Source organism: Gorilla gorilla, chromosome 22 (assembly GCF_029281585.2).
Source record: "Gorilla gorilla gorilla isolate KB3781 chromosome 22, NHGRI_mGorGor1-v2.1_pri, whole genome shotgun sequence".
Lineage (NCBI taxonomy): Eukaryota > Metazoa > Chordata > Mammalia > Primates > Hominidae > Gorilla > Gorilla gorilla.
In genome coordinates, this window is record NC_073246.2 from 41,321,597 (window position 1) to 41,346,818 (window position 25,222).

The window sequence follows — 25,222 nt, forward strand, 5'->3', positions numbered from 1 at the left end:
ATTACAGGCGTGAGCCACCATGCTCAGCCATGGACATAAACTTTGAATACTTTCAATAAGCCCTCTTAGTTGTCTAAAGTGATAATTTAAAATGGAAGGAATAGAAAGTGAAATACAAGAAAGACCCCAAATTTATACCCTTAATAAAATTAACATTAGTTACAAAGCAGATGGTTCTGCATTTCTTTATTATGCTACTGCACTAAGGACAATAACACCACAAGTATCTCTTTTATAGCAGCTTACCTCAAAAGCAGATTGAAACAAACAGATCCATCTTCTGAGGTCTTTAAAAGGATTACCTTTTCATTTAATTCTCAATTCTCCTGTTTTATCAAGAAAGCAAAAGAGAATTTAACTGGCATTAGATCCTTTGCAATAGGAATCTAATATCACTTTCTCTACTGAGAGGGTTTTTTTGAAGTCAGTTTCTGCTTTTTGCTGCATCTGCTTAATTCTCCAGCCTTCTCTTCTGATGAAATATATTAGGCAGTCCACAATCTCCTCACTACAAGAAATCAAATGATCTTAGTAATAATTAATATTAGCATTACACTTAATATCTAACTAGTGCTCTTACTTTGTACAAACTTATTTCACATCACCTCATCTCAGCCACCTAGAGGGAATAGGTTCAGACAGGTTCAAAGTTCAGAGACTGTCCCTGTTTCCTAGCTCCAGGGGCAGTGCTTTTTTCATTAAGCACCATGACTGCAACAACACATTGGTGGGAGCATTACACAATCCTAAGGCAAAGAATTTCTCTTTCCAGACACATTCTGCTGTGTAGTGGTGGGCAGAAGCAGATCCTTATTTGTGAACCTTTGCATCTAGATTAAGAAGAATCCAGGCTGGGCATTGTGGCTCACATCTGAAATACCAGCACTTTGGGAGGTTGAGGTGGGTGGATAGCTTGAGCTCAGAAGTTTAGGACCAGCCTGGGCAACATGGCGAAACCGTCTCTACAAAACAAATACAAAAATTAGTGGGGTGTGGTGGTGCACACTTGTAGTCCCAGCTACTTGGGAGGCTGAAGTGGGATTGCTTGAGTCCAGGAGGCAGAGGTTGCAGTGAGCTGTGATCGCGGCACTGCATTCCAGCCTGGGTGACAGGGCCAACTCTGTCTCAAAAAACAAAAAAACACAAAAAAGAAGAATCCCAGATGTTGGTGTAAGGGACCCTGAAAGACTACAAATGCTCCCGTGTAGCCCTCATAGCCTTGCCTGTCCTTGTCCCCAGGAGCTGTTCCTCCCTGCCCTCTTGCTCATGACCTCAGTCCCTAATTTCCTCCTCACCTATCTTGGTAAATCCAAATGGCTCAAACAATGGTTGCTAATCCGCAAGAAGAATTTGTTTTTTTGGCCAGTTGTTTCTGACTCAAGCTAGAGTTCAGCTGACTTCTGCTAAAGCCCCTCCTTCTTCCTCACTTTAGAACACTCCTTCAACAAGTCTTCTTATGCAGGCAATTTTGGATAAAGGCTTAATTCAAGAGTGTTTTTCATGTTACATTCACAAATTGTCCAGCTACAGTAGTGGGAGGGAGTGTGATGGAGTAGAAAGTGATGGACAATTTGAAGGCAGACCGACTTAGGTTTGAACTTGGGTCTGCCTGTCACTTAAGTGCTCTTGTCCATCTGTAAAATGTGAGTGACACCACCAATCCCATAAGAAAAGAAGCTTATCTGAGGAATGCAACCCCCTTTAAATGACCAGGCCCAAAGAGGCATTGGAATGAGACAGCAGTCACGTCCCCCCATCCCCCGAGCTAAGTAATCATTTCTAAACTGCTTGCTCCGTGGGCTCTGACTGACACCACCAATAGCTATAAATTAACCTAACAATGCCATATGCTGGACACCACAGCTCATACCCTGTGGTTCAAACAACAATCTAATCGCCAATCACTGTTATTTCTGTAGACCAACGAGAATTCCTGAAAAACGACGTTTGCAATTGTCCCTCTCCTGACTTTGTCCTTTTTTATTTAAAAAATGCAAGCCTCTCACAGAAGACTAAAGTGAGCTTCAATTGTCCCATGTTTGATAAAGTAGAAGCCTAGCCATCTTAGTCTCTTAGTTTAATAAAAATTGATGTAACAGGCAAAAAAGAAAAAAAATTCCAATGGAAATCCTGTAAAGCCACATAAGAATAAACAAGACTATAAATAACTTCACTCTTAAAACAATTCTACCAGATTAAAATGTCCCCTAATGAGGCTTTCTAGACTTAGTTGTGAGAAAGGTGGTGGATTGGAAGGTGTTACCGCCCTCCCCACGTGGATGTGCAAGTCATAAGCCTCTGTGGATGCTGAGTTGTCCCATTACCTACTGGCTCCAGTGGATGTCGGTATTTCGCAGGATCCTTATAGCTAGAAGTAATTGTAGCTTCTTAAAAATGCTTGAAAAATCAAAAATCTGTCAATGTTTCAGTGTGTTTCAGTGAGAAGATCCCTTATTAGCAAAATTATCCACAATCTTTCCTGCTCAATAATTTGCCTAGCCTAACGTTAGGGATCTAGTTTCCTCAGGATGGGCAAAGGGTAGTCTTACTATAAAGACAATTTTTTTTTTTGTTGGTGGAATGGATGAGTAGAAAATGACTGCTACCAATTTTATTTATTTTATTTTTGAGATGGAGTCTCGCTCTGTCGCCAGGCTGGAGTGCAGTGGCATGATCTCGGCTCACTGCAACCTCTGCCTTCCGGGTTCAAGCGATTCTCCTGCCTCAGCCTCCCAAGTAGCTGGGACTACAGGTACGTGCCACCAAGCCCAGCTAATTTTTGTATTTTTAGTAGAGATGGGGTTTCACCATGTTGGCCAGGATGGTCTCGATCTCTTGACCTTGTGATCTGCCCGCCTCGGGCTCCCAAAGTGCTGGGATTACAGGTGTAAGCCAGCGCGCCTGGCCTGCCATAAATTTTCTAGTGGATGTACTGTCAACTTGCTTTTGTCAGATTTCTAAAACACATAGTATAAGGCAGTGATCAATTCTACTATTGATCACTACTATAACCTAATCTGTCTCATGTAAAAAAAGCTATAAGCAACTTCAGATTAATTGCGGTGTTCACCGATTTGTCTTAAATAGGCAAAAATATCTGAAAATCAAATATCATAATTTCAATCCATATCCTAAGACACTGAATTTTTGGGAGCTTACTAAATTTAAAAGTTGTCATAAATGCTTTATAGAGTACATTTAGATGCTATATTATTTTGAAATAATATATTTACAACTTGGTAAGATCAGTGTATAAACTGACTGGCCCAGTGTTTATCACAGCTTATTAAGGTCAGTGTCACTAAAATCAGCTTTTAGGTAAAATCGGCTTTTAGGTAAACTCAGTATGCTTCTTTTTGCTACAACAAATAGACAGTTGTTTTTAATATTAATGGCATAGTCTTTGACAAAAAGAGGTCATAAGAAAAACTGGGACCAGATGATAACAACACTTAAATGAATTTTGTACCTGATTCGCTAACATTTTAAAATGAAGATTTTAAAAAATGTATCAAATAGGTCAATTTATTTGGCTTACTGAGCGTACATATTTAACACAACTGATTCCTAAGCCTTTGGGATACAATTCTTTAGTTTTAACCCTCTTTTATTGAGGTATCAAAGAAAATTAGTAAGAGTACCATTTGATAAGATTAGAAATGTGTATCCCCATGAAACTATCACCACAATCAAGACAGTGAACACAACCACATAATCTCCCAAAGCCTCCCAGCACCCCATTGTAATTCCTCTCATCCTTCCCTGCGCCTCACTCCCAACCCAGGCAAACCCTGTTTTTTTGTCACTATCAATTATTTTGCATTTTATAGAGTTTTATATAAATGGAATAATCCAGTATGTATTTTTATTTGGTTGGCTTCTTTCACTCAGCATTATTATTATGAGATTCATCCATGTTACTATGTGCATCAATATCAGTAGTTCATTTGTTTTTTTTTAAGTTGCTGAGTAGTTTCCAATTGTATGTATAAACCATAATTTGTTTATTCATCTGTTCACAGACATTTCAGCTATTTCTAGTTTTGGGCTATTACAAATAAAATTGCTGTGAATATTCTGGATATAAATCCTTTATCAGATATATGCTTTGCAAACATTTTCTCCTCATCTGTGATTTTTCATTCTCTTAAAAATGTCTTTTAAAGAGCAGACTGTTAATTTTGGTGAAGCCCAATTATCAATTTGTTCTTTTAAGAATGATCCTGGCCGGGCACGGTGGCTCATGCCTGTAATCCCAGCACTTTGGGAGGCCAAGACAGGCGGATTGCCTGAGGTCAGAAGTTCGTGACCAGCCTGGCCAACAAGTTTAAACCCCATCTCTACCAAAAAATAAGAAAATTAGCTGGGCATGGTGGCGGGCGCCTATAATCCCAGCTACTTGGGAGGCTGAGGCAGGAGAATTGCTTGAACCCAGGAGGTGGAGGTTGCAGTGAGCTGAGATTGCGCCATTGTACTCCAACCTGGGTGACAAGAAACTCTGTCTCAAAAAAAAAAAAAAAAAAAAAAGATCCTTTTGGTGCTGTATCTAAGAAATTTTTGCATGACCTGAGGTCACAAAGATATCCTCCTTTCTTTCTTCTAGAAGTTTTACTTTAAATCTATAATCCATTTTGAGTTACTTATTATGGATTAAAATTCATTTTTTGGTATATGGGCATCCAATTGCTCCAGCACCATTTGTTGCAAAGACTATCCTTTTCCCACTCAATTGCCTTTGCATCTTTGTAAAAACCCAGATATTCATATGTTGATCTATTTCTGTGCTCTCTATACTGTTCTACTGATCTATTTCTCTATATTTATACCAATACCACACTATTTTGGTTACTGTAGCTTTTTTTTTTTTTTTTTTTGAGAGAGGGTGTTCTTCTATTGCCCAGGCTGGAGTGCAGTGGCACGATCTTGGCTCACTGCAACCTCCACCTCCTGGGTTCAAGTGATCCTCCCTCCTCAGCCTCCCAAGTAGCTGGACTACAGGTTCATGCCACCACATCCAGCTTTTTTTTTTTTTGTAGAGACAGAGTTTTGCCAATTCTCCTGCCTTGGCAGGGTAGGTAAATTTCCAAAAGAGTTACTTGTACATAAATTATACTCATCAAAGAGACAGGATATTCCTAGCATTCTGTATTCCCAGGACTCCAGAACCATCCTAAAATTTCTACCTATATGACCTCAATACAGGTATGTTTGGGTTCACCTGGCACTGTGTGAGTTCTATTCTTTTCCATGAAATGGCGTCTGAGAGACATTATCAGCAATGTAAACAAAAGTAAAACCCAGTTTGATTCTTGGCTATTACTATAGTTGGCAATGAATGTGTCCTGAATGCAGGTATCAAGTAGGATCATATATTCAGTCTGCTAAATACCAGTTTTCTCACTGACCTGTTAAAAATTGACTGATGACTAGTATCAGGCCTATAACTGCACTTTTAAGTTGATTAAACTATTTCAGAAATCTTCATATTAATATACATAACACTACACTTCTCTATTGTTATCAATAAAAAGTGTAGTTTCCACATACAAATTTCTGATTATGTGGTGCATTTTTGAAAAATCCAGGCCTTAAACCAACCACCTACTGTTCTTTCTTTTGAGATGGGGTCTTACTCTGTTGCCTAGACTGGAGTGCAGTGGTGTGATCACAGCTCACTGCAGGCTTGACCTCCTAGGCTCAAGCAGTTCTCCCACCTCAGCCTTTCATTTAGCTGGGATTACAGGCACATACCATCATGCCTGGCTAATATTTTTAGTTTTTGAAGAGATAGGGTCTCACTATGTTGCCCAGGCTGGTCTTGAACTCCTAGGCTCAAGCAATCCTCCCATCTCAGCCTCTCAAAGTGCTAGGATTACAGGCATGATCCACCATGTCCGGCCACTGATGTTCTTAATTAATTAATATGTTCAGTCAAAGAACATTTATTTAGTGTCTTCCAGGGACTGGGGTTATGAAGAAGGTAAGCTTTTGCCTTAAAGGATCTTAAAATAGGCAAAGTTAGTAATTATAAAATTAATATCTACTATAGTTACACTAGTTTTTGTATCAAATTTACAGTATAGTTCAGATTTAGTTTGGCAGCATTTATATTTTGAACAGTTTACAGTATAGTGGTGCCTATTTTACTGCACATGAAGCATAATTTTATTATGTCTCTATCATTATGGAGTTTATAGTTGTTTCTTTGCTGTTATGACTCAGGAACACAATGAGTAATTGTAAACACTGTTCTAATGGAAAAAATCTGATCTGGTTGAGGTTACGTTTTCCTGGAATGCACTATGGTGAAAGGGATGGCTACTTAAAAGAACAGTAAACTTCTATATTATGCTTATCTAATTAGTGAATTAGAAATAAGAATGTTCAAGATCAAGGTATATGTCTGAATCATTCTGAATACAACGGCCAGGTGTCTTTTCTCCTGCTTTTGCAACAAGGCAGATGGAAAATAAAACACACTAAAATGTTTGAAAGTGATTACTGCATACCTGGTGTTCTTTATCAAACTTCCCTAAGATGTCTGATGATAAACTGAAGATAAGCACAGGGTTCTTCACACTGTAGTATTTAGGAGCTTTCCATGGTAGTATTTTTTTTGACAGGTTTTGGTCTCTTTTTAAAGAAAGAATATATTTTTAAAAACCTAAAATGGTATTACAAAAGGAAAATGTTACAATCTCACAAAGAAACATATTTATGTAATAAGAATAAGGTTTTGAAGCAGTTTTAATTAATATATATATATTCCCTTGTATTATGGATTGGTGTGGTCTTGGCTCACTGCAACCTCTGCCTCCCAGGTCCAAGCAATTCTCCTGCCTCAGCCTCCTGAGTAGCTGGGATTACAGGCGCCCGCCACCATGCCCGGCTAATTTTTTTGTATTTTTAGTACAGACGGGGTTTTACCATGTTGGCCAGGCTGGTCTTAAACTCCTGACCTCAAGTGATCTACTCACCTCGGCCTCCCAAAGTGCTGGGATTACAGGTGTGAGCCACTGCACCTGGCCACAGGCGGCTTTTTCTCTATGAAAGTGAATCACCTGTTGGCAGTTGATTGGGAAATTCTTGGATGTGTTTATCAAACAGTGATGTTGAAATAAGATTTGAAGGAGCCATACACAGCAGTGCCTTTTCAAGTTTTTGGCAGAAAAGATCTTGTGGCTCACCTGCCTGCTCTTTCTTTCCAGTACAGAGTTGAACATAAATAATTACAGTTTTTGGATTATGTGTTTCTTGCCTGTCAACAATAAAAATAACACAAAGACGACCCTCTTGGTAGCTAATTGTAAGCACTGGATTGTATTTTAGAAGCAGAGACAGTGACTGATTTAGTATTATATACTAAAATGTATTCTGGTTCCATACTTTCATGAATTATCAGATTCTTGGTTAATAATACAACTAGAAAATCCTAATTCTTAAAAGTAAATATTTTGTTACACGCATATAATGAACAAAATTCAGTAGTGAATTTATAATTAATTCATAAGGATAATTTAATTCAAATGATTACATCTGTGTTTCTGGCTGAAATTATTCTATGGGTAGGTAATTACATACATATTTTTTGAGATGGAGTCTCACTGTGTCATCCAGGCTGGAGTGCAGTGGTGTTAGCTCAGCTCACTGCAGTCTCGACCTCCTGGGCTCACGCGATCCTGCTGCCTCAGCTTTTCAAGTAGCTGGGACTACAGGCATGTGTCACCATGCCCAACTAATTTTTTTATTTTTGCAGAGACGGGATTGTACTGTGTTGCCCAGGCTGGTCTAGAACTCCTAGACTCAAGTGATCCACCTGCCTTGGCCTCCCAAAGTGCTGGGATTACAGGCATGATCTGGGCCACAGCGCCTGGCCAGTAATTATATTCTTAACCAGTCCTGCCTCTTGGGAAAAAAAACTTACTCAGCATGCAAATTTTCCCTCTTTTCTTATCCATTCTCAACATTTCCTATTGCCTTCCCCATTTCATTTTTTCTCTTTAACACATACTATCTAACCTAACACCCATTTTACTTCCTCAGCCTGTTTGTAGCCTGGCTTCCCCACTAACTGCATGCTTCACAAGGCATGCATTCTGGCTCCTTTGTCTACTGCTATATCCTCAGTGCCTAGAGGAGTTCCTGAGAATATTAAGTGTCCAATAAATATTGATCAAATAAATTAATGTTCCGGATGCCTCTGTGCTTAATTCCTCTCTTCATATCCATTACTCCTGAAAAAACTTCTCATTACTGCTAACCCAATCTGAAAAGCTCCAAATGAAAGCTTTCCCAATGTGATAAATACCTATCTCAAACAAAAAAACAGCTTTAAGCTTAATGGTGAAACATTAATTTACACTGATGTAAGAATTAAGGTAAGAAATGCCTACTATCACTGTTGTTCATTAATATTGTTCTGGAGGTACTAGGTCTAAATATTGGAAAAGAGGCAAGTTATTATGTGGAAATGAAATGAAATGATTATATACTTACAAAACACTATCAAGAGAATTAAATTGACACTATAGGTTACAAAATGGCTATAAAATTAATCTTTTTTTTGAGACAGGGTCTCACTCCACTGCCCAGACTGGAGTGCAGTAGCGTGATCACAGCTCACTGCAGCCTCAACCTCCTGGGTTCAGGTGATCCTCCCACCTCAGTCTCCCGGGTAGCTGGGACTACAGGCACGTGCCACCATGCCTGGCCAAGTTTTTGTAGAGATGGGATTTCACCATGTTGCCCAGGCTAGTCTCAAACTCCTTGGCTCAAGAAATCTGCCCACTTTGGCCTCCCAAAGTGCTGGAATTATAGGTGTGCCTGGCCCTAAAAATAATCTTTCCTATATGCAAAATAAAACGACTTAGAAAATAGATGAAAAATACCCCACTTACTATATCCAAATATTTAAAACATCTAAGTTTACTATGAATAATATGAAGGAAACTTTAAAACTACTGAAATAAAATATTTAAGTGAAGGACACATTTTGTTCTTATATCAAAAGGACACAGATTATAAAGCTGTAAATTCTCCCTAATTTAATCTACATGATCAATGTATTCTCAATGAAATACTGAGTAATTTTGTGAAATTTGACCAAACGATACAAAATTCATATAGAGAAATAAATATGAAAGAATACAAAGAAATATGAACAAAAATGATGAGAAGGGACTACTTTGATCAGATACTGAGATATAAAGCTACAGTCACTAAAATAGCCTGATACTAATGCTTTGACAGAACAATATTTTGGAATAAAGAGTTCAGAAACAGAAACACAAACAAATACATATGGTAACCTAGTGTAAGATAAAGGTAGAGAAAGTGGACTTCAGTAAATGATGAGAGGTAGGCTAGAATCTACCTGGAAATCAAAACAAAAGCAGATTCTTATTGCATTTCTTACACTAAAATGATGGTTAGATGGGTTCAAAATGTAAATGTTTAAAAAATTATTAAAAGAAAACACAGAGTGTGGAAAAACATAAAGCCTAGAACCATAAAGGAAACAACTGATAAAAATAACTGCATAAAAATTTTAAAACTTCCTTATAATTAAAAAAATAATAAAGTTCAAAGGCATCTTACAAACTGGAAAAAAGATTTTCAATACATACGAGAAAGACCTAATTTCCTTAATTTACAGAGACCTCTTAAAATAATCCATTAGTAAAATGGGCAAAAGATATGAATGCATTACAGCATAAACACATTACAGAAACACAGAAAACCAAGAGTTATATAAAAAGATGTTCGAACTTACTCATAATGAAATGCAAATTAGATTCCATTTTTCATCTACCAGAATGGCAAAAATTATAGAATCAGATAAAACATATTGTTATTATAACTGTGATAATACTGATAATGCATATTATAAAAAATAAAGCATATCTGTGTATGTGTAGATATGTAAAGTTCTCTAAGATACGTTCATTTTCCAATCAACGTCTACATGTAAAATAGAGTTAAATTCTCATTTTTAAGATTTAAGACTTTCATTTGGTACAGTGGTAGGCTGAATAATGGTCCCCTAAGGATGTCCATGTCCTAATCCCTAGAACCTGTGTTACTATATATAGCAAAAGGGACTTTGCAGATGTGATCAGTTCTTGAGGTGGGAAGATTATCCTGAGTTATCCCAGATTATCCATGTGGACCTAATGTAATCACATGGGCCTGTCTAAGAAGGACACAGGAGGGGTCGGAGTGAGAAGGCTCTATGATCACAGAAGCAGAGTCAGAGGGAGAAGACACGACGCTGCTGGCTTTCAAGATGGAAGAAGGGGTCACATGCCACAGAATACAGGCTTTTCTAGAAGTTAGAAAAGGGAAGGGAATGATCCTCTCTTGGATCCTCTAGAAGGAATCAGTCCTGCTGACATCCTAACTTTAGCCCCTTAAGACTCATTTCAGACTTCTGACCTCCAGAGCTGTAAGAAAATAAATTTGTTTGAAGCCACTGAGTTTGTGGTAATTTGTTATAGCAGCAATACAGAACTAATACAGGTACCTTGAAAAACATCACAAATTAAAATGAGACTAAAAGCAGGCTATTAAATGCAAATGAATTGCACTGTTATAAATTTCAAGAAGTCAGAGAAGATGGTGAGTTCAAACGTTTTGGGGAAATATCTTAATTGTTCCAGAAACCAGCTTGCTTTACCTTGCCTTGGACTATATCTAGGAACAAGATGACCAACCCGAGATAGCTGGTGGGATTGTTTGCTTTGGAAAAATAAGCTGGAGAAAACAGCCGACCCTCTCATAAGCACTCCGTGAAGATTTTTTTAAAAAGCAGGTGACTTTCCTGCAGAGGCAGTGGCAGAAGCATGGCTGAAGGCTGAGAAAGCAGAGTGAAGTAGTTGTAAGGGGGAGGAGTGACAAAGAGGCGTCAGGTAGCTGGCAAAGTTAGGAAATTAATTAGAGCTAACAAATTAACTGAGGACATAAGTAAATATATTTAGAATCATGGGGTCAAATTTCTTACTGTCTGAAAGAGGGAAGGCTAGAAAGAACCCTGAAATGTTGGATTAGAATGAGAAATGCTAGGTTCAAATACACACACATACACACACAAGGAGGTATATACAGTTACAGATCTATGTGCATATATATCTATAAATGTATGTGTATGTGTATATGCATATGTATGCATATGTGTGCGTGTATTTTTCCCCTAACTCTGCTGAGGGGGCCTAGAATCAACGACACCCCAGAAACAATGAGTACACTGTGTACCATTCTCCACTAAATACCATTCTCTGCTATAATGAATTGGGGTTCCTTGGAGAAATGGATGATCCTAAGCCTGAGGCAGGCAAAGAGAAGAAAGGCTGGTGTGTATCAAAAGGGCACAGGAGCCAGCTTTAAGAAGCTCCCACTAGTCAAAGATAGGGCAATTTGAACATCAATACCAATAAGGAGGATACATCAGCCTGAGCAACATAGGGAGATGCCATCTCTATAAAAAACAAAACAAAACAAATTAGCTGGGTGTGGTGGTGCACACCTATGGTCCCAGCTACTTGGGAGGCTGAGGCTGCAGTGAATTTGATCATGCCAACACTGCATTCCAACCCGGACAAGAGTGAGACCCTGTCTCAAAAAAAAAACAAAACAAAATGGGATTTACCACGTCAGAGTATCTCTTCCCAAAGCACTAATCAAATGCAAAGGGAAAACAGGTGGCTGTGGAGAAACCTGGCAGATTCGTGCTTGAACAGGTAATCAAGGTTCATGTCACCAGGGTGGGACAGGTGACATTCACTAGTGTCCATGGGCACTTGAGAAGATCACAGCACCATTTCTGTGGTTTTTCTGCCACAAGCACAGCCTGTCTGGTTAGAAAAAAACATCAGCCAGACCCAAGTTCAGGGTCTTCCTATTGAATGAAAGGCCTAAACTCTAAACTCTGACAAAAATGTTAAATGAACAGAAAAGCTCTTCTCTAAGCTTATAAATGTGGTATTATATAGCTAAGATAATCAATATCTTACGGTTTTCAAGAACATTATTTCAAACACTTTATCTACTTTTATGTGTCCCAATTTTTTGCTTCAGAAATTTTGCGAGTCACTCTAAACATTGACAAAGGGAGGTTATGATTCTTAACACTGATTGGCCTGGCGTGGTGGCTCACACCTGTAATCCCAGCACTTTGGGAGGCCGAGGTGGGCAGATCACTTAAGCCCGGGAGTTTGAGAGCAGCCTGGGCAACATGGTGAGACCCTGTTCCTAAAAAAAAATTAGCCGGGTGTGGCAGTCCCAGCCACTCAGGAGGCTGAGCCCAGGAAGTCAAGGCCACAGTGATGCAGTGAGCTGTGATCGCACAACTACACTCCAGCCTGAGGGATGGAGTGGGACCCTGTTTCAAAACCAAAAAAAACCAAACGAACAAAACACTGATTGAGAGGCAGTATACTGTGGAAGAAAAAAGGTATGTTCCCAGTTCTGCCAATACAACTAGCTATTAGGCCTCAAATGTCTAAGGCAAGAAATTAGCTGATTTCTCAGTGACATCTAAGGTCCAGTCTAGCATTAAAATCCATAAATGAAATATACCTATATATATAAGCAATTTCAAGTTTATTTGATAACATGAAAATGTGCCACGTTCAAAGTTTGGATGGTTACAGACTAGCTATGCTATGTAGGTTTTGGTAATTTAGCAACTTTATATATTTTAGAACAAATGTTTGAATTCACTACCCGACTGACACCCTAGTCACCTTCAGGATAAGAACCCGTGCCTCTCTACTTCCACCAAGTGGTGGCAAATGCAATGTACTGCACTGAGTAAAGGGCTACAAATCTTTACACAAGTACCCGTTTTTAGCTACCCTGACACAACATTCTTTTTAATTTTCAGTGTTTGCCTGATTATTTTTACTAGATTTTCATTCTATTTTAATAGAATTGTACTAAAACACACGGCGCTTAGTATCTCTTACATATTAGCATGTTCAATTCATTCATTCTTTCAGCACCCATTTGAGTGCTTACTATGTGCCAGGCACTATGTGGGGTGTGGAGATACAATGATGAACGCAAACAGCAAATGTTTCTATTTTTGTGGGCCTTATGTCAGTAATGAACTAATCATAATAGTGACTGTCCCGAGTGTCTTCAAGGAAGGAGATACAACTCTGTGAAGATAAAGAAACCTGATCCTGACAGCGATCAGGGAAGTTATCCCTGTAGAAGTACTGTCTGAGTTGAGATAGGAAGGGTCAGTGGGAACTAACTAGGCAAGAGAGGATGAGAGGGAGGAGGGAAAAACAATGCAGACAGAGAGGAAAGAATGCCAAGGCCTGGTGGGTGGAGGAGGCCCATGTGGCTGAAGCCCAGTGAGAAGGGCCAGCGGTTTCAGATGAGTCTTGAGACGCAGGCGGGGGTGAACAGCTGCAGGGCCTTCAGAAGGCGTGTTTATGATGTGGATCATTAATCCGAGGGCAATGGGAAGCTGGCTGTAGGCAAAAGAGGGAGGCGGGGAGGGGTGGCATAGTCAGCTCTGCCTTCTGAAGAGGTTACCCTGGCTGCTGGGTGAAGAATCGAGAAAAGCCAGAGGGGATGTGGGGAGACCAGCTGGTACAGGACTGCAGCAGGCTGAATGAAGGTGGTGGTTTGCACTTAGGTGTCCATGACAATGAAGAGATGTGAAAGATGCCCAGGAGCCAACCTCACCTGGGCTTAAGGATTCACTGGGTGTTGGGGTGTGATAAGGGTCAAGGAGGAAACCTAGGTACAATGAAAGAGCTTCCAGCTGGGGTTAGAAAGTGGGGTTGTTTGGTTTTGTGCATGTTGAATTGGAGGAGACTGAGTGGTATTAAGAAACACTGTCAGGAAGCTAGCTGAACGTACGAGTCTAGCTGAGAGAAGGTCAAGTTGGAGAAAGGTGGGGGTCAAGAGCACAGGGCTGGAACTTAAAAGCTGTGCGTGTGAATCTGTGCCTTGTGCTAGATGAAGGGGTGCAATGGAGAATAAAATGGGAACAGATGCCGAGCTTTGAGAATCTCCAATATTAAGGAGCCTGGGAGAGGAGGGTGAGCCAGAATCGCAGCAGGAAAAGCAGAAGAGTCAGGGGTGGTCACAGAAGCCAAGGGAAGACAGTGTTTGTAGAGTGAAATGGGGGCAGCAGTTTCAGATGCCGCTGAGAGATTGAGCAAGACGAGGACTGAAAAAGTCTCATTCCTGGTTTTTGTTTTAGCAGAGATGAAGAGGGAAGCCAGACTGGCTGAGGAGTGAGAGACAAATAATAGAGGCATTGAATATGGCAGTTCTTTAAAGTTTGCCTGTCGAAAGGGACAAGGGATTGGACAATAACTGGAAACTGAAGGGGAACGTGGGGTCAAAGAAGATTCTTTTTTTCTCTTTTGTGATGGGAGACTTGAACATGCTTCAAAACCATGGCAAAGAGCCAGCTGAGATGGAACAGGTGATCATACAGGAGAGGGAATGCATACCTGACAGGGTAGAGTTTTTGGCGAGTGGAAAGCAATGGGATCCAAAGCACGGAGAGGGAGTGGCCTTGGTTAGGAGGAGGAAGGAAGGTAGGAACAGATATAAGTAAGGCTTGCAGTTTTGGGAGCTGAAGAATGAGGGGATTCCCATGTGACAGCTTCAAGCTTCTCTATGAAGTGACAGCACAAGGGCGTGGTGGGAGATCAAATCTGAGGAAAATGGTCATTTATGAAATGCAATCTCCTACAGACCCTCAGCTAACTGTGGCAATCCTACTCTATTACTTTGGTTAATTGGGGTTTTACCTGATGGCAAAAGAGAAAAGATGGGGCTAGGAGTTTAAGAGAGTGGCAAGGGTAGGGCCGGGTGCAGTGGCTCACGCCTTTAATCCCAGCACTTTGGAAGGCCGAGGCCGGCAGATTACCTGAGGTCAGGAGTTTGAGACCAGCCCGGCCAACATGGTGAAACCCCGTCTCTACTAAAAATACAAAAATTAGCTGGGCATGGTGGCGCACACCTGTAATCCCAGCTACTCAGGCCGAGGCAGGAGAATTGCTTGAGCCCAGAGATGGAGGTTGCGGTGAGCTGAGATCTTGCCACTGCACTCCAGCCTGGCCGACAGAGTGAGGCTCTGTCTCAAAAAAAGAAACAACAAAAAAAGAGAGATTGGCCAGGGGCCTTAGCTCCTTGAGGGCAGGGACCTGTCACATTGATCGCGGTATCAGCACCCAGGTACTTAGTATTCAAAATGATCAGCATACGGATGATCATTTGTCTGCATCTCAGTTTGCCTCTTTTGGTGCTTCTCTAAAAAATAAAAAAGGAAGAGCTTAAACTCCTACATGATTCCTGTCTTTGCGCTGGGAAGAAGGCTCTGGGTTCTTTTGTTCTTCAGGACAGTCCCTTGTAAAGCTCTTGCCATAGTTCTGTTCCAGGGGCACTGTCATATTTATACCTAACAAAGCTAAGGGGTGTCTTTACATTTTTATCTTGTTAGCAGGATGCTTATATGGCCTTGTTGACCCGGTTTAAAAGTTGCAATTTGCAAAATACATACTGAAAATACTGCACTTTTACCTATGGAAGTTGTAATTTATATAAGGAAATTGTAATTTATATAATCCTTTAAAAAACTTATTCATACGAAATAACAGAGAACAGGGAAATACCATTAAGACTGTCATGCTCAAGTGGGGGAGGGGCAGACTCAGGGAAACCAATTAGGAAGCAAGTAAAATAATCCACGCACCAGATGATGGGGGCCTGGACCAAGGTGGTGACAGTGGCGGTTGAGAGAAATGGTAGAATTGTGAATCTATTCTGGGTGCATTTTGAAGGCAGTGCTGACAGACTGAAGGTGAGGAAGAGAAAAACAGGACTCAAGCAGGATGCAAGACTCGGGCAACTGGAGGATGGAATTTCCAGCAACTATGATGGATTAAGGTTGTGGGAGGACAGGCTTGGCTTGGGGAATTATTGAGCGCTATCTTGGACGAGCTGTGTTTGAGATGCCGCAGACATCCAAGTAGGGATGTGGCAGGCAGCTAAATGCAGGGATCTGGTGTTCAGGGGAGGGGCGAGGGCTGGGAATGCACACTTGGGGCTCACTGGAATTCAGACAGGCTCTGAGTACAGGCGACTGGATGAGTTCATCTAGGAATTGAGTGTAGACAGAAAAAAGGCTCAAGCTCACATTCAGCCGTGAAAAAAAAACTGGTCTCTGAAAAAAGTTAACCGTTGGCTTAAGTGTGGCAACGAAACGTTAACACGCTGAGGGGAGGGTGTGGATAAAGAGCCCCGAGGCTGGGTGAGTGGGGGATAAACACAGACAGAGAAGACATTTCAAAAGATTTAGATTCCTACGAGATAGGGAGATGCCAGCGCTAAGGTTAGAAAGAAAAACTAATCCAAAGCAAAACAGCAAGTAAGCAGAGGCAAAATCGGAGGTCAGATAAAAGATTCAGATAGAAAAACCCCAAAGTTCCCTCGGTGGCGCGGCGGTGAGATCGGCCTCCGCCCCCTCGCCAGACCCAGGCGCGGCCCCGGGAGCGCTAGGTCACCTCGGCCCAGGCCGTCCCCCTGCCCAGCGGGCCTGAGAGTACGTGTGTCGCCGGGGCGCCCGGTCACTGCCGAGCCGGGGTAGCTGTTCCTTGGCAGAATGTGCCGCGAGGAGGAAACGGCGGGGCGCCAGCGAGGCAGGCAGGGGCGAGGACTGAGTGACCGGCGATACTGGAAGCCCAGAAAGAGCGTAGCAGGAGGGTCCGGAAGGGCCCAGAGCTGGGGCTGTAACAGAGAAAGCGGCTGAGGGGGACGACGGCAGCAGCTGCGCCGTTACCTGCTCCGCGCTGTTCCCGCGACTGCGCCAACCCCGCAGCGCCGGCGCGTCGCCATGGAAACCTGCGCGCGGGGCCTCCTGGGAAGCGCCGGCCTGCGGGGGCTGGGCGCGCGCATGCGCACTCGGGCAGCAGGAGCCGCGGCGGGGAGGGGCGTCTTGGGCCTGGAGGTCAGTGTGGGCTCGCGTTTGCCTTCGGTGACGGGAAGTGAGTTTCTTGTGTAGACGTCTGTAAACGAGCCTCCTGCCGTCCCTGTTCGGCGCCGGGGACCCTGCCTTCCCGCGTGGCCGCACCGAGACGAGGGAGCCTGTCACGCTCTCTGGCGCTCTCCCGACCTCTTAAGGCTCTGTCAGTCTTAGGTAACTTGAGTCAGTAGGTGGGTGTAGACGCCTGCCGGTAGGCTGCTAGGCAGCGGGTATAGACGCCTGGTCAATTCCTGGGAAGCACAGTTCCCCTATTAACCCCTTGTCATAAAGACGATTTTTTTGTTTTGTTTTGGTTTTTTTGTAAAACAAAATCTGATGACAAAACAATGCATGTTTGGCATAGAGAATTTAGGAATGTACAGGCAAGTCCAAAGCAAAAGTCAAAATCACCTAGATGATGGAGTTAGAGGTGTTTTTTAATGACAGCATAGGAATTTGGCATAATTTAGGAAGACTTACATTGTTTCCTTTTATTTATTTACTTTTTTTCCTGCATCAAAGCCATGTTGAATATCCTTCCAGATGAATCTTTGAGGTCACCCCTGACTGTTTCCTTAGGATAAATTCCTACAAGTGAGGTTGCAGGGCCAAAGCATATGCTCACTTTGAGGCTTTCTAAAGGTAGAGGGAAACTGCCTTCCAGTAAGTGTCCCAATACTTGGCCCGCATTGGAAATTCTCTTTTTTCTTAAAATTTTTTTGCCCATTTTATTGTCAAAAATTGGCATCTTTAATTGTATTCACTTCCTTGTTAGTAGGAAGAATAGACTTTTTTCCATATCTTGAGTGCCGTTTGTCCTTATTGTGTGATTTGCATTTTCCTGTCTTTTGTCCATTTTAAAACTTGACATTCATCTTTGTAAAAATGGGTTTTGTAAGGAGTTTTGATGCTTGAAAAATTGGCTTGTGATATACGTTGCAAATATTTCCTTAGTTTGTCAGTTACCTTTAATTTTGTTTACAGTGTATTTTGGTATTTGTGTAGAGTCAAGCTTATTACATTTCTCTTTATAGTTTCTGCATTTGGTTTTTATATAAAAGGAGAAACGGGTGTTTTTTTTCAAATTGACTTTAATCCTACTTTGGTAGAAGTGGGTTAGGACAAGCTTTCTCTCCATATCACCATTTCTTCCTCTAGAAATGCATGACCCACCCTGAGTTTTGGTGGGCCATGCATTTCTAGAACTCCTTAGGTAGGGAATTATCCGTATAAGATGGGTGCCGGTTGTTTTTGCTGGTGGTGGTGGGCGGGGCAACATCTCCAGGTAGGCAAACATTAGACAAATGTCACTCTAGACTTGACATTATGGAAAGATGGGCTGATGCTTGGTGGCTGGTGGTGGCCCCATGACAGTAACGAGAGCGGAGTTTTGCCGTTGCGGGAACATCCAACCCTGGAGCTCAGGACTGGAGGAATTGAAAGGTAGAGTTTCCTTAGAATGGTTTCCTCCTCTTTTCTACCAGCTTTTCCCAGTCTGTAGACATGATAAGTCACTGCAAATCTGCCCTTGAATCTTTCTTTGCTTTTGCTTTTTTTTTTTTTTTTTTTTTTTTTGAGACGTATCACTCTATCGCTCAGGCTGGAGTGCAGTGGCGCCATCCCAGCTCACCACAACCTCCGCTTCCTGGGTTCAGGTGATTCTCCTGCATCAGCCTCCTGAGTAGCTGGGATTACAGGTGTGAGTCACAACACCCGGCTAATTCTTTTTGTATTTTTAGTAGAGATGGGGTTTTGCGATGTTGGCTAGGCTGGCCTTGAACTCCTGACCTCAAGTGATCTGCCCGCCTCGGCCTCCCAAAATGTTGGGATTTCAGGCATAAGCCACCGTGCCCGGCCTTTGCTTTTACTTTTGAAGGGGTGTTCTTTTCTGTGTATACAATGGAAGGAGAAGAGCCATGGCCTTTCACTATTCTGGGGCCATCTCCATCGTGCCACATAAAAAGCATAGCCTTTATTTCTCTATATTAGGTTCTTAGGTTCCTAGGGATGCCATTACAGACTACCATGAACTTAGGGGCTTACAACAATAGAACTTTATCTTCTCACATTTCTGGAGGTCAGAAGTATGAAACCAAGTTGTCTGAAAGTCCATGTTTCCTCTGAAGGCTCTTGGGGAGAATTTTTTGAGTCTTCCAGCTTATGGGGACTCCTGCTATTCCTTGGCTTGTGGCAGCACCACTCCAATTTCTGCTTCCATCTTCACAGGGTGTTCTTCTCTGTGTCTCCCTGTCTTCTTATAAGGACAACCAGTCATTGGACTTAGGGCCCACCCTAAATCCAGGATGATTTAATCACACGACCCCCTCAACTGATTACATCTGTAAAGACTCTATTTCCAAATAAGGTTACATGCTGAGGTTTGGCTGAACATGAATTTTGGTGAACAATATTCAACCCACTACAGTTATTATGGTAATCATTTCCATCATTCTACATAATAAAGACGTGTCTTTATTTGTCATTTTAAGTTATCTGTAAAGTTACGTAAATCAAAACATATCATCTGGTATCATTTATCATGAGATCATCTGGGGGTCTCTATGAAGTTTGTAGCCCAGTACCTCATGTCTTTAAATCAAAATTAATCAAATCAAGAAGTGATGTTATTTGACTTGTTAAAATATACTCCAACAGATGGACAAAATGAACTCCTGTTTCCTAAAATGAGATGCACCAAAAACAGAATGTCCTACTCGGGAGGCTGAGGCAGGAGATGAATCTGGGAGGTGGAGGTAGCAATGAGCTGAGATCAAGCCACTGCACTCCAGCCTGGTGACAGAAACAAACAAAAAACAAACAAACAACAAAACAAAACAAACAACAAAACAAAACAAAACCTCCGGAATGTCACAGCCAGAAGGATGGGGGGTTAGTTACGTATTTCTGCATTATTAACTGCTATTAAGTAAGCAGAAACCAGCTTCGAAAAAGCATAGCCAACACAACTTCAGCTGGAAAATTTCCAACTGACCCCGATAGACTGCCTGATGCCAGCCAATGGAAACATTCCCTCCCTCAGTATGCGCCCCCACCCCCAAACGCCTTGCAGACCTACTACAACTCCAGTTGGACAAAGGACTGGTCTTATAAACATTCTTTATTGATAAACAGCTGCAGACCTCCAGCCAATTTTGGCCAGCTTATAGAAATTGCACATAAAATGTCTTTGTGCCCAATAGTTCACCTGTTGATATAAAGAGCCAAATTCCATCCCATTTTAATGCTAGAACTCCACCCCAAGGTGAACATGGAATGTATGATACATATATGTTTACCCACTGCACACATGCCTGAATTTCCTCATAAATATTAGTAGATCCTCTGCAACCTTGCTCAGTATGTATGTAAGGCTGACTCTGTAAGACACAGATACCAGCTCCTTCCTCCCTTCTGCAGCATGTGCATTTTTGGTTTTTTCTGTAAGCTGCATTCCCCAATCTGCAGGTTGTATCTCCCCCTAAAAATAAAATCTCCTTTCCTTCCTCCGTGGATCTCCTGGTCTTTGTGAACAGACGTAAACAGCAAGCACTGGAGATGTTGAATGGTTGGCTGCTTGCGTCTTCACTAAATTATACACCTTCTTTCTGAAGTGGATTTTGTAAGTCAGGGGTTCATTGAGCTTTATTTTAAGATGCATTTGGAATGTTCGCTATTCCTGTTAATTATGTTGAAGCTCGTTTGTGTCATTAGTGTAATAATACATTAGAAGGAATCTTTCAGCTGGAGTTTTCAGATTTTTAATTTGTACATTTTTATGGTCATTTCGAAAAGAATAAACTTAAAAAAATTCCTAGTGAAAAGGGGGCACTAGGAATTTGAGGGTAGCATCTCAGGAGCTTCTCATGTGGTGTGGAGAGGAATGGGTGGGGCTTAAGTCTTGGATATGCCATTTCCTATTCCCATCATCTCTAGTTCTGTGTCCTCATGGTGAGTGGGCATAATAATGGAACACAGTTTTAGGGTTCTTATACAGGTTAAGGGAGTGGCTTATGCAAAGCACCTAGAGCAGATCTGGCACATGGACAACACCTACAAATTGTTAGCTGTTATTTGAGTAGGAAATTAATTTCTCCCCAGGGTTTGCAGATGGAGGAGGTGTCATTATTGAGGGCAGTTTTCACCTGATATAATCAAGAGATGCGTATTCTCTAGAGCACATGAGAATCCAGCTATAGTTTATGCTACTAACTTACAAAGTCATTAGAAAATATGCCCCCACTTTCTTCAAGAATATTTGGAGAAATATGGCATGCTTATATGGCAGACTTTAAGGTGTGAAAATATATAATTGTATGAAAAAATAATATGTACTGTAGAAATTTTGAAAATGCAGAAAAGAAAAACTGATCTGTAATCCTTGGTGTGCTTTAAAATAAAATTTATAATTCTACTGACTTAAATTTGGGGAACCATTAATCATCTTCATCAAGGACCTTATTTTTGGAGCAGCTAACTTTGCATGTTGAAGCCAAAAGTTAAATGTTGGTAGTCACCTCAATCATTCATTGTGATGTAGAGGCATTTAAGCGATATTCCAGGAACTGGGATATTCCGGGGACTGGCATGTCTTTTCTTGTTGCAGGCACCTACCTGAGGGGGTGGGAAACATGCCTCTGGGGCTCTGGGACTCAGGTGAAGAGGGAGTACAGAAGCCTGGGAGATTCCTCTCTGCTTCAGAACGTCGGTGCCACCCAATCCATGATGAGCAGCAGGGGATTTTAAAAAGGGAGCCGGAGAACAGACAGAGAAAGAGACAGTAAGAGACTCAGTTATCTAAGCTAAATATCCCCCAAGTGCTTCTTGAAAAACTAGCCCTTTGTCCCTAATGCCCTTGATCTTGATTTTTGAAATCTATCAGAAGAATTTACGTAGCTGGCATTTGGGCTTCTTTGCTAGATTTTGTATTCCTTTAATTTAATTTGTTTGTTTGTTTGATTTGGTTTTGTTTTAGAGATAAGGTCTTGTTCTGTCACCCAGGCTGGAGTGCCGTGGGTGCGATCATAGCTCACTGCAGCCTCAAACTCCTGGCTAAAGGGCTCAAAGGATCCTTCCACCTCAGCCTTCCAAGTCGCTGGAAATACAGATACAGGCGCCTGCCAACATGCCTGGCTGTTTTTTTTTGTGTTATTGTTGTTGGTAAAGTCGTACCTCAGTATGTTACCCAGACTGGTCTTGAACTTCTGGGCTCACACAATCCTCCTGCCTTGACCTCCCCAGGTGTTGGGATTACAGGTGTGAGACACCGCCCCGGACCTTCTCTAACTTTTAACACAATTCAAAATACCTATATAAACATTAAAATGTATAAACACAAATATATATAAATAAACACAAAATACCTATGTAAACAAAGAGCCTATTATAAACAGATTATTTAGGTTTTTTTCCAAGCACTTTAAAATAGTTAATAAACTTCAAGTCAGTGACAAGTAAATAAAATAGTGAGACAATTGGCTTGTTGCAGCCATGAGTATTGACAAGCCAGCGGCTATTTCCCTGCCTCCCTGGATGTCAGTGAAACTTTAGATGGCCCATGGCTGGTCAGTTTCTGTTCTTTAGGAGAAACAGGTGGGAAAGAGAGCACACTGGAAACAGCCACTCTTAAAGGCATTTATATTGTATGACAGTTTACTTAAAAATTTTTTTTTAACCTGCCAGGAAAAAAAACAAAGTTGCTCTTTACTTAAAGGCCTCTGTGGCTATTCTGACCCTTCCAGTTTATTTGTTTGCCAAAAGCCCTGTAAACCCAGCCTCCTCCTAGACTGAGGTGGTGTTTTCTGGGCTTTTCCAGCTCCCAAGAGCTCCTCCCTCACTTCTTTCGCCTCCTGCTGCTCTGTTACCGGGGCCCCACCTCCCTTGGCCCCAAGGCATCTCTGCACAGGTCTCCGATTGGTGCACAGCACAGCCTGGCCTTTTAGGGACTGTTGTCGCGCGTTTAAAGTGATAGGGAAAGGGTCCAGTGGCTGCTTTTATCGACCAATCAAATATTTTCCTGACAGATCCCAAAATATTCCTGGGCCAATGGAGGGAGGAGCCCAAGATGCCTCTGCTGCTCCTTGGAGAGACAGAGCCTCTTAAGTTGGAGCGGGACTGCCGGAGCCCAGTGGAGCCCTGGGCTGCCGCCAGCCCCGACCTGGCACTTGCTTGCCTGTGTCACTGTCAGGATTTGTGTAGCGGCGCATTCCCTAACAGGGGTGTGTTGGGGGGAGTCCTCTTTCCAACTGTCGAAATGGTTATCAAAGTGTTTGTTGCTACATCTTCTGGGTCCATAGCGGTAGGTGTCTGGTGGACTCTTTCTTCCTATACTCTTTTCTGAATAACTTAGGGTTGGAAATATGGCCAACGTTGGCCTTCAGTTTCTTTTTTGCGTGTAGTCAGCTGTGGCTCTGCAATAAGTATGTGCGCCCTTTGCTTTCTGCATTTGATTTCATAGTGTTGAAAAAGCATGGAAAGGGTGTAATCTGGATGGTTGGGTGTCAAAAGGGATTCGAGTAAGGAGGCGTGCTTGACGCTAGAATTTTTAACATGTGATTTGTGTTGTGTTGCCTTGTGAATATCATAGAAGCAGGGACTTTTTTGTATGTGTTTCTGCCATTCATTCTGCAAGGCTTAAACTAATTTAAAATTGTAAATAAATGATACTTTGTGTAACACTGTTTGGAGCGGATGATGAACCAGATTGCTAAAATGACTCTGGGGTGTAATCACTTGTATATGCCATGTAATGATGTAACCATACTGAAAGTGTAAAGTTAGCATGTGTAATACGTTGTTTGAGGAAAGTGATGTCACAGTGACCAGAGCAGACGTCTCTCAGGCCACAGTTATAAACACTCCAGGCATTCAGACGGCCCCAAAATAAGAGCTGAAAGCCGACCTTCATAACCAGTGGTTTGTCTAATTTTCTTGAGACCATCCACCTCTTCAATTCTGGCCTTCATTCTGTGCAGGCTGGACCTGCTGTAAGAAATAGGGGCGATGAAGTGACACATTTCTCTTTGGACATGGGTCAGACTTTGATTTTAGGCTTGAACCTATATAGTGTCTGTCTGTCTGGAACTGATATTTTGACCAGCATTTTAGCAGCAGTTAGGAAGGCTGTGGAGAGAAAAAACAGTTTTATTAAACCCAAGAGTTAGAGACCAGCAAGGCGGCTGTTTCCTTTTATATCTAGTTTCTGGAGGATCTCAGGTTTCGGCTGGGATTTCAGCAGCCACTCTGCCAGAGACAGTACCCAGAGTAAGCCATTGGCTGGGGTGACAGCCCCAAAGGCAGCCGCTGAGTGCCACCACTCCCAGCCCCGAAAGTTCATGAGGTTTCCAGAGAGGGTGAGAAGAAAGCAAGAGAAAATAGCTTGGCTGTCCCTTTTGCTAAGTACAACTGAGCAGCGATTGTTTTAGTGATCTCTAGAACAAATTAGCCGAAAAAGATGAGAACACACTCCAAATGTGAAACTCTGCGAAATCTTTTGTGGCTATTGATGACTGCTGAAACTTTCAGTTGATCTAGAAGGAGTGAATTTTTTGGCTGTTGGATAAAAAATTTTTTTGGGGGGGAAAATGGTTTTGGTGGGCTCTAAATATGTTGTTGATGCTCATTGCTAAAAACTTTACCTCTTACCAGCCAGTCCTCTATATAGTCTGTAGACCTGGTCTACATGTTCTTCAGAAGACAATCAATAAGTTAATGGATTTTTAAGGTTTATTTGATGTCCTGTGTTCTTGAAGTTTGGGCCCATAATTTAGTTTGCTTCGGATGACCTGGAGAGGCAATGTTCATCCCAGGGTCTTGGAAAAGCCATTAGTTTTGGTTCCCTAAGCAAATGTTTCAGTGCCACTTGTAACTGTATGACCTTGGGAAAGTTATTTCACCTTGTTAAGCCTCAATTTCCTTGTCTGTAAAATGAGGATAAGAATAGTGCCTACCTCATAGTGTTGTCATGAGGACTGATGAAATGATGTGCATGGGTGCCCCGCATGGTGTCAAGTGTTTATCAGCACTCAAGAAATGTTCTAATGATTAGTGAATGTTATTTATACTTACTAGCTACTATTAGTTAATATTAGTTGCTACTATAATTGTTATTAGTTACTGTTAATGAATATTAATTAGGATTTCAGTTATAATTATTAGTTACTATAATTATTAGCTAATATTATTTAGTAGATCGGGGTCTATGATCAGTATATGTGAGAAGAATTTTCCAGAACC

General features: G+C 41.6%; 2 protein-coding genes across 13 annotated transcripts in view; one reads left to right on the forward strand and one right to left on the reverse strand.

The window, feature by feature from the left end:
• The window catches only part of LCA5L (lebercilin LCA5 like), a 39,863-nt gene extending 22,961 nt beyond the window's left edge, over positions 1-16,902 (reverse strand). Inside the window, exons 1-3 of one of the 9 annotated variants that reach the window (XM_055374051.2) lie at positions 16,808-16,902; positions 6,510-6,664; positions 247-326 (exon numbers count right to left, since the gene is read on the reverse strand). The gene's annotated coding sequence lies outside the window, so the exon portion shown is untranslated. Of the gene's footprint in view, positions 1-246; positions 509-6,509; positions 6,665-6,977; positions 7,354-16,532 lie in introns of those variants that run through there. The other 8 variants (XM_019017774.3, XM_019017778.3, XM_055374048.1 and 5 more) reach the window with 8 other exon arrangements.
• SH3BGR (SH3 domain binding glutamate rich protein) overlaps positions 16,887-25,222 on the forward strand; it is a 69,204-nt gene continuing 60,868 nt past the window's right edge. The window contains exon 1 of one of the 4 annotated variants that reach the window (XM_055374055.1): positions 16,887-16,975. In XM_055374055.1, the coding sequence (XP_055230030.1) occupies positions 16,922-16,975 (54 nt within the window). In that variant the 5' untranslated portion in view covers positions 16,887-16,921. Of the gene's footprint in view, positions 16,976-22,949; positions 23,286-25,222 lie in introns of those variants that run through there. The other 3 variants (XM_031005144.2, XM_055374054.1, XM_031005143.2) reach the window with 3 other exon arrangements.